Source organism: Oxyura jamaicensis, chromosome 4, assembly GCF_011077185.1.
Source record: "Oxyura jamaicensis isolate SHBP4307 breed ruddy duck chromosome 4, BPBGC_Ojam_1.0, whole genome shotgun sequence".
In the NCBI taxonomy this organism is placed as follows: domain Eukaryota; kingdom Metazoa; phylum Chordata; class Aves; order Anseriformes; family Anatidae; genus Oxyura; species Oxyura jamaicensis.
Genome location: NC_048896.1, coordinates 17942934 through 17956311, shown reverse-complemented (window position 1 = coordinate 17956311; position 13378 = coordinate 17942934). Strand labels below are relative to the sequence as shown.

General features: G+C 42.1%; 1 protein-coding gene across 3 annotated transcripts in view; it reads left to right on the top strand.

The window, feature by feature from the left end:
- NXT2 (nuclear transport factor 2 like export factor 2) overlaps positions 1-12610 on the top strand; it is a 57864-nt gene extending 45254 nt beyond the window's left edge. Inside the window, exons 1-4 of one of the 3 annotated variants that reach the window (XM_035324631.1) lie at positions 4713-4813; positions 6614-6700; positions 7805-7949; positions 9094-12610. In XM_035324631.1, coding sequence (XP_035180522.1) covers positions 4799-4813; positions 6614-6700; positions 7805-7949; positions 9094-9272 — 426 coding nt within the window. In that variant the 5' untranslated portion in view covers positions 4713-4798 and the 3' untranslated portion in view covers positions 9273-12610. Of the gene's footprint in view, positions 1-4712; positions 4814-4856; positions 4879-6613; positions 6701-7804; positions 7950-9093 lie in introns of those variants that run through there. The other 2 variants (XM_035324633.1, XM_035324632.1) reach the window with 2 other exon arrangements.
- The last annotated feature ends 768 nt before the right edge of the window (positions 12611-13378 follow it).

The following is a 13378-nucleotide window of genomic DNA, read 5'->3' as shown; positions in this document are numbered from 1 at the left end:
TAGAAAAGGAACATGACACTGTCCTTTTTAGACACATTGTCTAAATTGTGTCTAATGTGAAGAAAATAAACATGAAGGACAGAATGAAGATAACAGATAGGATTGATTCTTTTTAATTTTACAGCAGTATCTCAGAATGGAGTGAAGATGTTTACATGGTGAGTGTAAAAGATTGGAATTGCAGTTTTCAGTTCTGCAGTTGTCTCCGTTTGTGACCCTGTGACCTTGAACAAGTCATGTATAATTTCAATGCCTTGCTTTTTTGTTTGGAAATTGATGACAGGTCTTCTTCATATGAGAGAGGTATTATGAAGTACTTCTATTAATTTGAGGTATATAGGTAGCAAGGTGATGTAGTGACACAATGACAGACTTGAGATTTAAAATGGAAAGATGTTTGAACTTTTGTATTAAGCAATCATCGAACAGTTGTTAGTTCAGGAGGGTATGTTGTTTCTTAGTGATACAACTCCTACACAGCAATGACAAATTAGTATACAGCTGACACTGCTGGACGTGATTCAGTCTACTAAAGGGCACAGCCTCATATGCCCTGACCCAAACTCTCAGTCCTCTCCCCAGCAGTCCTATCACAGATGCATCTTTCCATTCCCAGTGTTTATCACCTTCAGTATACGATTTCTTCACAGTCAGCTGCACATCATCTTTAGTAAGTAATTGCAGGTCCCTTGAGTCTCTTCAGGTCTCTTCCTATTGTATACTGCATTGTGCCTATTTAACTGCCGGCCTTTCGACTCAAACCAGCAAGTTTATTTTTTGCAATTGCCTGGCTCAGTCCCTGCTAGGGGAGCGCTGCATCTTGGTGCATTCTCCCCCCTGCCGGCTCCCGGCCGGCACAGCAGTCTGGGGAAAAGTCACTCCCACGTGGAAAAAAAAAAGATGCACATAACAGAAGCATGAAGAGATCTAAAATATGTAGGAAATCAAGGACAAAGTGCTTATACATTGACCCATTTTTACATCCAGTCTTCCAGACACAATATAAGGCGTGTTTGGCCATGCTATCTGTGAAAGTAAGCACAACTTGATAACAAGTTAGTAAATAATGTGTGCAATTTCCACCTGGTTATTTGCCAGTAAATGAAATTGCATTCACAAATTAACATATAGAGCGCATCATTATCATTAACTACTTGTAGCATAGCATGTAAGACCTCCTGAATATTTTCACAACTCTGGAAGATGCTGAAGAACCCACACTGACTCCATTTTTCTGCATAAAAATATTGAGGAATTATTTCATACTGCTGCAAGGCACTGCGGAGAGGCCATCTGAGGTCCAGACTAATTCTCCCAGGACAAGGTCAGTGCTGCTTCACAACACTAACATTAATGTTACAAGATGCATGAGAAGGATCACCAAATTAATTATAATGGAGGGGCACAATAGTGCCATTTAAGTCCTGTTGTGCTCCAGGCTATTCTGTACTTGAACTGCTTTTCAGTCCTCACAATAAGCAGATGACTGTTATTTTAGAAGCAGAAGGAAGAAATGCCATTCTCCTGTGCTTCTCTGTAGACTGTTTTCAAACAGACCAATGTGAATAATACCATCTCCACCAGACTGTCCTACATAAGGGAGTCAACTAATTGGCTGATTACCCACGTGCACTTTATCAACAGCATAACACTGCTGGGTTGGTTTCCCTTTTCTTGCCCAAGGGCCAGTCATTGTAAGACATGAAACTCAAGCAACTAAAATGGTTTTGCTTGTAACCTTGGCTTGATTTAAAATACTTACTGAGGCTGCCATTCAGTTCCTGCTCTCATAAGCTACTTTAACTGCTCGTAGGAACTAGTCAGGTGTTGCTGACTATGCTGTCAAAATGCAACTGACACGATGTCTGCTTGGCACTTCATTTCATACTAGAAATGTTGTTAGGGAAGTTTGTTTGTTTTTATTACTGCCAATGACAGGGTCCAAGGTTCATAGCATAGTTGCTTAACGGGAGTGGGTTCTGCTGTATACATGACCGGTCTTTGCAAAAGCATGTTTGCATCAGCTTTACATCCTCTTTTTACCTGCCAGCCACATGTTTGGTGCAGCTGCTTGCGGCGTTAACCGTGACTGTAAGCCATTTGAGAGATCACAAGAGAGATACACTCTCTCTTGTGATCTCCGTAGGACCTAGGTCTTTTTCTCTGCTGGTGCAGTCTCTGAAACAGGAATTTTCAGGGAAGTTATGCAGAAACTTACATTCTGTTGCATGCTGGATAGTTCTGTCAAAAACATGCTGCATTCTGAATGACTTTGCTTCCTTGGGATTTCAATAGGGGTGTTTATGTCTCAGTGTTTTGCCAAACGGAACACATTGAATTATCTTATTTTGGGAGTTTGGCATGATACAGCAATATATATGCATGTTGTTACATAACCTGTCCAAATCTTTGAAATAATTGCAGGCACTTCTCAGAACAATCAGGTTTAAATACTTGAGGGCAAAGAGCAGGTAACAACAAAGGCATATAATAATCCAGAGAAAAACATGTTTAATAGACCCGTTTGTAGAAAACAACTCTTTTTTGGTGGTTAGATGGCATTATATACATAAAATCTCCATGCCACTTGAATGTAACTGGGCAAAAAGAATGTAATTTGGTCCTAAACTCATGAAGAATAGATGTTTTTAAAGTAGCATCTTAAACAAACTAATAGACATATATAGTACAAACATGCATTTATGAAAAAAGAAAACCAAAAAACACGTCCTATATACATTTTTGTACAAAGTGTTCCTTGACTTGTTTGCAGCTGTTCAAGTGACAGTTAGAGAAAATCTTAACCGAGACTGGGGCTTAGATTGGCTGAAGTAGATCCATCCCATCCTTCAACGTTTGCTGTTGCTGTTCTTCTTCCGCCCTCTGTGTCTTGGAGTCACACACTGAACTCGAGTGGTGAACGGATCTGCATGAAAAATCGCACAGGAAAAAAAATGGCCAAGTGTCCTGAGCCATACCATAAACAGGAATGCCAGTAAAACAAAGGGACTGCTTCAGTTGGCACTGCCACAGAAAAAGTTCATGTGAAACCGCTCCCTGCAGATCTAAGAAGAAAATAGCAGCTGTTAAGTGGAATCTGTGTGAAGGAAACACAGTTTCTTACACTTAGTTAAGAAGTTGTGAATTTTAAATTTACAAGTGAGGAATCACAAAGAGCAAGTATAAAATTCCCTGATGCTAATGCATACATACCTCCGTTTGTCACCTTCAGGTTTTAAAGCAAGCAACTCTGAATTGCTCTGCCCTTGAACTCTTCTTTAAAACAGCTGCTGTAGCAAATGTGCTCTGCTGTGCCCTTGAACAGGTGTAACAGGTGACTGCAGAGCTGGCACTAGGGAGCTGGCTGGGAGCGCTCTCGTGTCAGAGGACAGACCAGGAGATGCCTTGCGTTAGCATCCCACAGTTACACAGCACCATGTGTAGAGTCAAACTGTGCGGAACAGAAAGGCAATACTGTGCAGTCCCACGGAGCTGGGTGCTTTGTACCTGTGGCTGTATCGAGAACACTGATAGGTATTCGTGTATCGGCACTGTGGCATCGAGCAGTAATACGTTAGATGTTCTGTGCCTGTAGCATTTTCTCTTCGCTGTAAAGCGTTTTTAAGGAAGAACATGGAGAGCAGAACATGACAACAAATAGATGAAAAAATACAGAGAGGGTTAGGTTCTTAGAGAATGAAACAACGCAAATCTACAGATTAATTATTAGCTTAAAGTGTTTGGTTTTGCTAGTACTGAAAAGCAGAACTACAGATGTAAGTTCTTGTTTCTTTTTCACTGCTGCACTCTGGGTGCCTTTGTGTTTCTGAGGCTTGAATGTGCTGAAGGCAGATTCAGAGGTAGAGCAGGTGTGCAGTGAGCGGGCTGCTCTCTGTGTGCACCAAGGGCTGAGGGCACTGCCGGGGGAGCAGCTGTGCAGTATTTTGGCTTAGTGTCTTCTCTCGCATTAGCTTGTTAATTAGGGATGCTATGCTGAGGGTAGTGCTTGTAGCTATAGGGGAGAACCCACACATGAATGAAATTATGACTAATAGCTTCACTTGGGCCTGAGAAAGAGCTGGGGAAGAATAATGGTGCAAAGTGCGGCTCTGGTTAGACCTTTATTTTGAGAAAACTGCAGTAGAAGCCAAGGCACTTGGACTCACCGAGGATTTCCACTCAGCCACCTTCTCACATGACTAGTATTTTCTCCAAAAGCCTTTACAAACAGCATTGGGGGCAGCTCAGCGTTGGCACCCTGGCCTCCTATAAATACGTGGTGTGCTCTGGATGGCTCTGGGCAGGCAGATCTGCCCCGGGGGTCACATCCTGCGGGTGAGCGTAAAGCAGTGCAGTCACATTTCCTGGTGCCAGCCTCACGTATAAAACCGGGGGCTCGGAGGTGACCATTAGGACTCTGGAGGAAACTCTGGGCTCATGCTCTGTGTTCAGCAGGAGTCAGAAAAGCAAATGAGGTGCTGGGAATTGCCAGGAAGCCGAGCAGCGTGCCCTTAGGCCTCCGTAGAGCAAGGTGGCTCACCCTTCAGGGCTCCCGAGCTCTGCACAAAGCCCACAGCCCGGCTCAACCCCAGAAATAAACCCGCGGGGACACACGAACGCCCCAAACCCCACCGCCGGGGCAGGCGCCCAGCGCCCTTCGCAGCGGAGCCGGGCCTCGAACCCGCGGCCCCCGGGTTCCCGCGCGGGCGGAAGCGGCGGGTTCCTGGAGCGGCGCACGTCCGGTCCCGCCCGCCCGCCGCTCGCGCGCCTCGCAGGGCCCGCTCCGCTCCGCCGCCTCATGGCCGCCGCCCTGGTGAGAGCGGGGGCGCCGCCGGGGGCACGGCTGGGCCCCGCCGGCGCTGGGGGGCTCGGCCGGAGGTTTGGGGGCCTCTGTGCGGCCTCTGTGCCCGGCCGGGCCGCGGTGCTGGGGCGGGGGGAGGGCCGAGGGCCTCAGGGTGAAGGGCTTGCGGCCTGGGGCGCGGAGGGGGCGGCTGCTCGTCACCGCGGTCTTTGAGAGGGAACTGGAGTTGGAGTGGGAGATCCTGGGGGCTGCGGGGCAGCGGGCTGGAGCCTGGGACGACGCGGAGTGTCCGTCCGCGGAGGCGTTCAGCTAGCGCCCCGAGCGAGGTGAGGGCCGGCCTCAGCTGGCTCCCTCGGGTGGCTGTTGGCAGCCAGGTGGCCCGTGCGGGTTCCCAGACGCCTGCTCAGCGCTGCATTTACAAAGCACGCATCCTGAACGTCAGCGCGTGGTTAGTTGCCTTCGACTGGAGGCTCTCGAACAGCGCTTCACAGCTTTTCCGGCGGTTCCCCTCACATCCCCTGTACCCATGTGGGGTCTGAACGGCGACGTGCGCTAAGCGGCTGCCGGCTGCGTGTGTGCAGGGGGTGCTGCCCGGCAGCCGAATACTGTTGGTCTCGTGGTTCCAAAGAGTCCCTGTTGGCACTTGCTGCAGCGCAGTGTCTTTAAGGGTACCGTGTCTTGCTGGGAATTGGCCCGTGGGTTCAGGCACCGTTGGACGAGCTAGAAAGATGAAGAACAGGCTCATGTCCTTACAGTGGGATAGTAACAAATAGTAAACGGTAACACGGAATATTTCTTTTTGTGGAGTAAACATGAATTATTTGATAGGTTGCTTGAATATTTTGCAGTATGGGAATTTCTCTGAGCAGAAGTGTTTCATGGGGTAATGCTGTAGGACTTTGTGGTAGTTGTGGTATAAATTCATTAAAAACTGCCAAGAAGATGTAAATAGTTAAATTGGGAACTGGTGACTGAGTTGCAAATACCAAGAATACAATGCTGAAATAGAAGAATTATAATATTTTAAACAAAATCATCATAGCAAAACCAAATGAAAGTTTATAGATCTATGGGCAGGAAGTTCAGACATTGCTGTTCACGGTCTGTAAGAGATCAAGGGCCAAACAGGTAAACAAACTGAATGAATAACTGGATGAGATCCCAGTGCAGTGATGTGACACCAAAGGCTGATAACCTTGGGATGAATGAAGCAGAGATATGTGAGAAGTGTGTGGTGGTTTTTACCTGTGGATGTAGCACTGGAGCAGTTCATACTGGAATATGGTCAGCATGGTCACAGGCCTTCTCTCTCCTTCGTATATATCCAGTTATAACTGTTGTTACGTTTTACATATATATATAATTAGATTAAAAATGAGCCTGTGGTGGTAGTGTGATGGGATTCTTGCTAATTTTCAGAAATAAGTGGATAAATTTTGTTCCTTAACTTTTCTTCAGACCAGCCATCACAACAAAAGCTGTTTTTACTGAATACTTGGGTGTTCACACTAGTTCAGCTAGCCATAGCCCATTATCTGATGTAAGCATCCACAATTTAAATACAATAAATAAATCAGCATTCATAAATGATTCTTAAAACTGGCACCTTACTAAAAGCTGCTACCTCCAGCATGTAGAAGAGGAATTTGGAATTAATTTCATCATTATTTAACATCATCTTCCAGTGAGGTTGGAAAGGATAGTGACTTTTGTTGACAATTAGCTGGAGAAGTTGTGTGGATGACTCGTTTCCATAAAACTGCCTATCTTCAGTAATTTTGTATGTTTTTTGTTTTTTTTTTTTCTCCCCAGGATTTCAAAACTTACGTGGATCAGGCTTGTAGAGCAGCAGAAGAATTTGTCAACATTTATTATGAGACAATGGATAAAAGAAGGAGGGTATGTAGATATTTTGACAGTAGTTTGAACTTCCTGTGGTGTTTTTGCTTGCTTTTCTAACTAGCATTAATTTAAAGTACCTGGAAGTTGATATTACGTGTTGTATTAAAAGAGAGATCTCAGCTTGGCCTCTTGGACTGCCCTGTAGGTTGTCTTCTTTTTGTTTTTCTTCCGGGCGGCGGGGGCCACTGTGCAGCATTGTTGTGAGGGGGGCCCGATTAGGTAATGCCTTAGTGTTCTTCAGTATATTTCAGTTCGTGTCCAGCTACATTGAGGGTTTACCACGTGACCTCTGAGGCTAGGATTTAGCTTCCTATTTTGCTAAGCTTGTGTTACTAGCAGTTCTCCCTTCTGTTTCTGGGAATCTTTAGGAGTGCTGAAAGATAGAGTGGAAACCGCTCTGTCTGACTCCAGAAGTCTTCATGGACCACACTCATGTTGTATCATGTAATGGATATTTGTGCACAAAAACCTGTGGGAACTGACTGCTCTTTGGACCTGTTACTGTATTATAATTGTAATTTCAAAAGCTGTAGTTTTTGTGAAAATAGCACTTGGGTGTCACTGCTGAGTCACACTGTACTCAGGATAGTCGCAGATGTAGCAACAGCTTGCAGGGGAGGTAGGGAATCACCCCACAGGTTATGAAATACTGGGGAGGTGCTGCTCTGCTGCTGCTGCAGGTAATTGTCCTCTTGTAGGTTTCCACCATTACTGATTTTTTTCCTTTAACCTGAAATTATACTTCCCTGACTGTGTCACATGTATGTACACACACAAAAACAGCAATTAATTATTCTGGAAAAGTAGCCCTTGCCTTCTGCTATCAAGTAGTTCAGTTGTATTTCTAGCTTTGTTAAAGAAATCTCATCAATATTTAAATTTGGACACATCAGTCACTGTGCAAGTTATAAAGCAAAACATGTTTTTATTTAAATTCTTGATCGGGAGTGCTAGTTGTTAAAAGGAGCTAATATTTGAGGAGGGCATCTTATTTATTTAACAGAAGAAATCTGTAATGCAAAACAATATTCTCCTAACCTCTTTGTGGAGAGTGTTGTGCTTACGCTTTTTTTCCAAATATGTCTGTTCATAACTCCTCAGGTTTTGACTAGGCTTTATTTGGACAAAGCAACCTTAGTTTGGAACGGTAATGCAGTGTCCGGGCAAGAAGCACTGAATGAATTTTTTGAAATGTTGCCGTCTAGCGAATTCCAGGTTAATGTGTTGGACTGCCAGCCTGTTCATGGTAAGCTTCCATTACAATTTATTTATTTAGTTAGGTAATTTATAACCACTGAAAGTGAACTACAGCTATAATAGTGCTCAGTATTTCTCTTGGGTCTAGCTTAGAGAAAATACTGAGGGTTAAAAGGTAAAGCTGTGCATATATAAAGCACAAATCAAGAGGTGCAGCAACTCCACGCTGCATCTCATGCCTGGGAAAACACTTCAGGGATATTTTTTGTTAAGATCGTTTTCAGGTGTGATGTATTTTCATGGGTTGTAAAAAGTCTGGCTTACTAGGTTATGTTGTCCTTGACAATGTCTGAGAGTCAAGAGACCTCTGCTGTAGCCTCTGATACTGACATGCAGTATAACGTGGAACAAATCATTAACCTGTATGTACTCTGAATTCTTTCTATCTTGAACTGATGTTAAGTTACGTTGATTTCTAATTAGCAACTGCCAAAGAAATGCTTACGTAACTGAGAAGTTAATAAATTACTTCTAATGCATATTTGCGGAGTACAAGACAAAAGCCTGTTGCCAAGCATGCTTGCTTTGCTCTGCTGTGAAAAGGATACGAGGTCTAGTGGGGTGAGGGAAAGGAGAATGTATGTAACTTGCTAAATACGCATATCAAATCCTGAGAGCTTATTCTAAGCAAAAACCCGGGGGCTGTTTTTAGTGCTCTAAAACGAGCACTGTTCTGGACAACAGGAGGAGGTTCTTCACCAAGAGGGTGGTCGCACACTGGAACAGGCTCCCCAGTGAAGTAGTCACTGCACCGAGTCTGTCTGAATTTAAGAAGCGATTGGACTGTGCACTAAGTCCCGTGGTCTAAACTTTTGGGTAGACCTGTGCGGTGCCAGGAGTTGGACTTGATGATCCTCATGGGTCCCTTCCAACTCGAGATATTCTATGATTCTATGATAACAACACAAGACGAAAATACAAAACCTATTAAAAAGCCCTGTTGGTGAGCGAATACACTATTGTCTACGTAGAAATGATGCAACAACACTGTATTTTTCATGGATGTGTAACCAACTGTTAGCCTATACCTATTATAACCAGAAATGAATAAAACTTTCACATACGTTTCCTACTTCTTTTACCTGTTAGTCTTTGTTTGGGTTGTTCTCTTTATACTTTTTCTCCTTGTGAAGAGCAAGCAACTCAAAGCCAGACGACAGTTCTCGTGGTGACATGTGGGACAGTAAAATTTGATGGCAACAAGCAGCGCTACTTCAATCAGAACTTCTTGCTGACAGCGCAAGCCACGCCTACCAACACGGTGTGGAAGATCGCCAGTGACTGTTTCCGCTTCCAGGACTGGGCCAGTTAGTGAGGATTGGCTGCGGGATTGACCTCTCTCGTGCGACACAATGAAGCCAGCTGTACGGACAGCCATTCTGCAAGCGTGGAAACGCTCACTTCGTGTTGCGTCTGTCATTAGGGAAGGTCTACAGATGTCTCAGGGTTGATCCCAATGGGCATGGCTTTAATAGTAAACAGTCTGAAAATGTAAGAGGTTGCTCGTGTTAGTTGAACCTAATGAAATGCTGAAGGCAATGAGCTGTGTTGGAATCATTCCTAAAATGCCTTACATGCAGCTTTGCTGCCACTTACAGACTTCTTGTATGTAGTTCAGAAACTCTACTATTTGGAAGCAAAATACTTGTAATGTATAGTTCTGACCAAACATGTAACTGCTTCATCTTGAAAAGATCTGTTTTTGCAGTAGCATCTTACCTCTTTGGAAGAAGATGCCTGTGACAGGTATGTAGAATTCTCAAAGCTACCTACTCTTGGTTGTAAGAGGCTCGGATGAATTGACAATGATTTCTGTTCTGTGAAAGTATGAAATACGGCTCGTGAGTGTGTAATCTGTCAAATAGTCCATTGAAAAGCTAATAGTGGTATGGAAGGACTAAATTTTTCAGGTTTCCTTTTGACTTGAGCATCTCAGTAATTTGGATATAGTTAATTTGCATTGATTTGTATATAGGGAATGCTGAATAACTCAGAACTCCTATGCCAGCAACTCTTGTCAAATGCATGTGAAGGACTTCAGACATTACTTTTCTTTGAAGTCTTATAGTGTAAGAAGTAGGCAAATAACATAATTTCTGTCTGACCTATCTGCCGCTATGGAGGATGGACAAGTTTTCCCATCTTCAGTCTGCAAGTTTTCAATCACTATTATCTTTTCAGGAATTACTGTAATAAAAAAAAAAGGCACTAAAAGACTAAAAGTTTGCATTACTGTGAAGCCTACAATTTTTATCTACAGTACTGTTAATTTGGAACAGGCTCATTGATTATTGTCAACTTAGAAGAACAGATCTGAACACAAGTACCATCTTCCTCACCTACAGATTTTTACTAGTTTTCATGTTTGTTTGTTTTAGTTACCTTTAATTATTATGTTGTTGTTTTTTTTTTTTCTCTTTCCCCTTGCTTTAAATTTAGAGCAAGTTTTGACTGCTTAAGAGTAGCTTTCTCAAGTGCAGGATAGAAGACTCCCCATCTTAACTTGGGAACTTGCAAAGTGAACCTGAATATAAACAGATTTTGTTTCAAACTGGTATGTTTCTATTTTAATCTGAGCAAAAGGTCAAAATTTAGTTATGTAAGAATATGCTTGCTTGTAAATGAAAATACGAGGGGAAGTTGTAACTGATATTAACACTGCTGCAATGACAGCAGCCGCCTGAATACACAAAGCAGTTAAGACTGCAGCTCACTTGGTTTCATTACTTAAATCGGAAAACTATGAAAATGAACAATATCAATTTGTCTAAAACATTTGTACTTTGTGATATTATCCCATGAATAATGGGATGTTTAGGTGGAAAGAGTGGTTTTGTTTCCTTTTAAGGCACTCTGGTCTTTACATCAGTAAGTTGGAATTACTAACCTGACTTACATCAGTAAGTTGGAATTACTAACCTGACTTACTTCAGAAGCTGTTTATATTTTGACTGGTTCCTCAAGCTACTGTAACTGTTTTTTCAACCTGAAGATTGATTCCTCTAAAACGATGTAAGAAGTCCAAAATCTTTGAAAATTGTAAATACTGTAAATACATTGCTATTTCTGAATGTAGTGAAGAAAGGATTGCTCTATTTAATTACTGTTTGTTCGTAACAGAATATGTGAGGTTCGTATATTTGTATTTCTTCTACGAGTTTGAAAGGAAAACCCAAAATCTGCCTGTTTCTTATATAGCATCGTTGAACTGTGACACTGGTGTGGTGTGCTTTTCTTTAATTTGCTGTTGTTTACATAAGTAGTGTTACAGATCTGCTTACCTACACAAAACAGGTTTTAACTCTTGGAATGTAGCGAGGGGTGCACCTGTAGCTTTTGCTTTAGCTTTGAAAACAGTCACCAGAAACTACACTTCGACCTGTACCTGATAAGCTTGTCCTGGGAGTAAATACCTAGTGGATATTTTGATCCAAACGCTATTTGTATAGCAGATCTGAAGCTTTTTTTGTGTGTGTGTCTGTGTGCAGAGTGGGAGATTTTTGAGTATCTGAGACAATATTTCAACCAAATGTTATTCTTACCGGTTATTTCCATGCTATTTAAATATATGCTGTTTTAAAATTTGACTTCTGCAATTAATACTTTAAAAAGCAAAACGAAAAACAACACAACTACCTGAGCAAAATGTGTAGCTGGAAGTGGACTTGGTGTGCATATGGGGATTTTTGAAGATAAAGTTGTTAGAGCTTAATTGTTCGAGTCTAGGGAAAAGTACTGTTCATGTGCTGGCTGTTTATTATCTTTGAATGAGGATCAGAGTGCTTCAGCACTGCCATGGTTAAGTGTTGCTTTTTATTGCTGAGAAAGCTGCTTCGCAAGACGTTTTTTTGGAATATATGAAGTGATAATGTGGATATCAGAGAAGTCAGTAACTAACACTGAGAAACTAATGGCACAAGCACAAAATCTCTTTCAAAGTAGCTGTATAGCTTAGGGATGGTGCAGCTCTGTACTGCTTGTTACCACTTCTGTGGTGAAATGAGCTGGAGAGAATGTACAAAATTTGGTCCCATTTAGTACCAAATCAGTCCGTGCTGGTTTAGTGTTTCTTCTTGTTGACTGTGCTGTAATACCTTAAATTTACACTAGGCTTCTATTACATGAAGTTGTTTATGCTGTAAGCTGTAACCAGGAAACACCATCTTTTCTTTTTTTTTTTTTGTCTGATTCCTGAGTTGCTAATGTACAACCAGACAGTGAAACAAAGCCAGATGAGGAGCTTATTGGCACTTCCACATACTAAATTGTGGCTGCTGAAGACTTGATAGATCTTCTGGCTTGTGTATTTTCCCTGTGTTGTCTTTTGAAGATGGTGTTCTTAGGTTGCTTTGTTCTTCTAACATACTACAGTTAAATTGACTTAAAACACTCTGCCGTTGCATGGAACGGAGAAAAGTGATTTATTCTCCTGATACAAATGACACTTTGATATGCCTACACTTCGTTATCCTGACTGGGAAAAAGCACATTATAAAAGAAATGCTGCTTTATTAGCACTTCATTATATTTTGTAAGTTTTTGAAGTTTTTCAAGACCTCTTGTAAGATTCTTTATTAAAAAAAAAAAAGTCTTGCTTTTTTTTTAAATACATTTTCATAGTTTGTTCTTATGATATTAAAACTTCAGGAAGTGATGTGTGGCTTCTTATCTTTACTGATTGTGTTGTAGATATCAGTTCTGATTGTTGCAGCATGGTGCTGGGACACTGCAGAACAGGCTGTCAGCGCCTTGTCTGTGCTGCAGTACAAAAAATATTTGGAATAACGGGTAATTCTACAGCACATGCCTCACCAAGAGCACTGTGAGGCAGTAAGAGGTGTTGAACTGGCTAAAGTAACAGTCTCAATTTGATGTTTCCGTCCTATAAACTGTACTGACATTTAGACTGCCATCCAGCAATTGCTAGTAATGAAAAGAGAATGGCAATGTGAGGGTCGTGTCTGTGGAAATGGGCATTGACCTAGAACTGTGGTCTAGAAGCAAGTAACGCCAACTATATTGTAATGGTCTTGCCATGTTTGAAGGTGTAGATTTTAGTGAGGCTTCACAAGCAGTCACTTTTTTGTAATTACCCTGAAAAAGGCTCTGACAGCTGATAGAGTATAAAGGCTTGGGAGTGCTGGGAAACACAAATCACAGTCAGAGCTAAAACAAGGTATTTTTGCTTGCATGATAAAAGGGAATCTAGAAAATCTAGAAATTGCTCTTGCAATATCGCCCCAGGGCTGAAGAAAAGAATAGTTAAGTCTTTCTAAATAAGCTTTTCTTTTCTGACACTCACTGAAAAAGGTATTGATAGCTGAGCTACTCCTTCAGAAGACTGGGTTTAGTAAGATGAATGAATCCATTAATAAGATGAATGATGAATTCCTTAGCTTTTGTGATCAGTGATTGAAT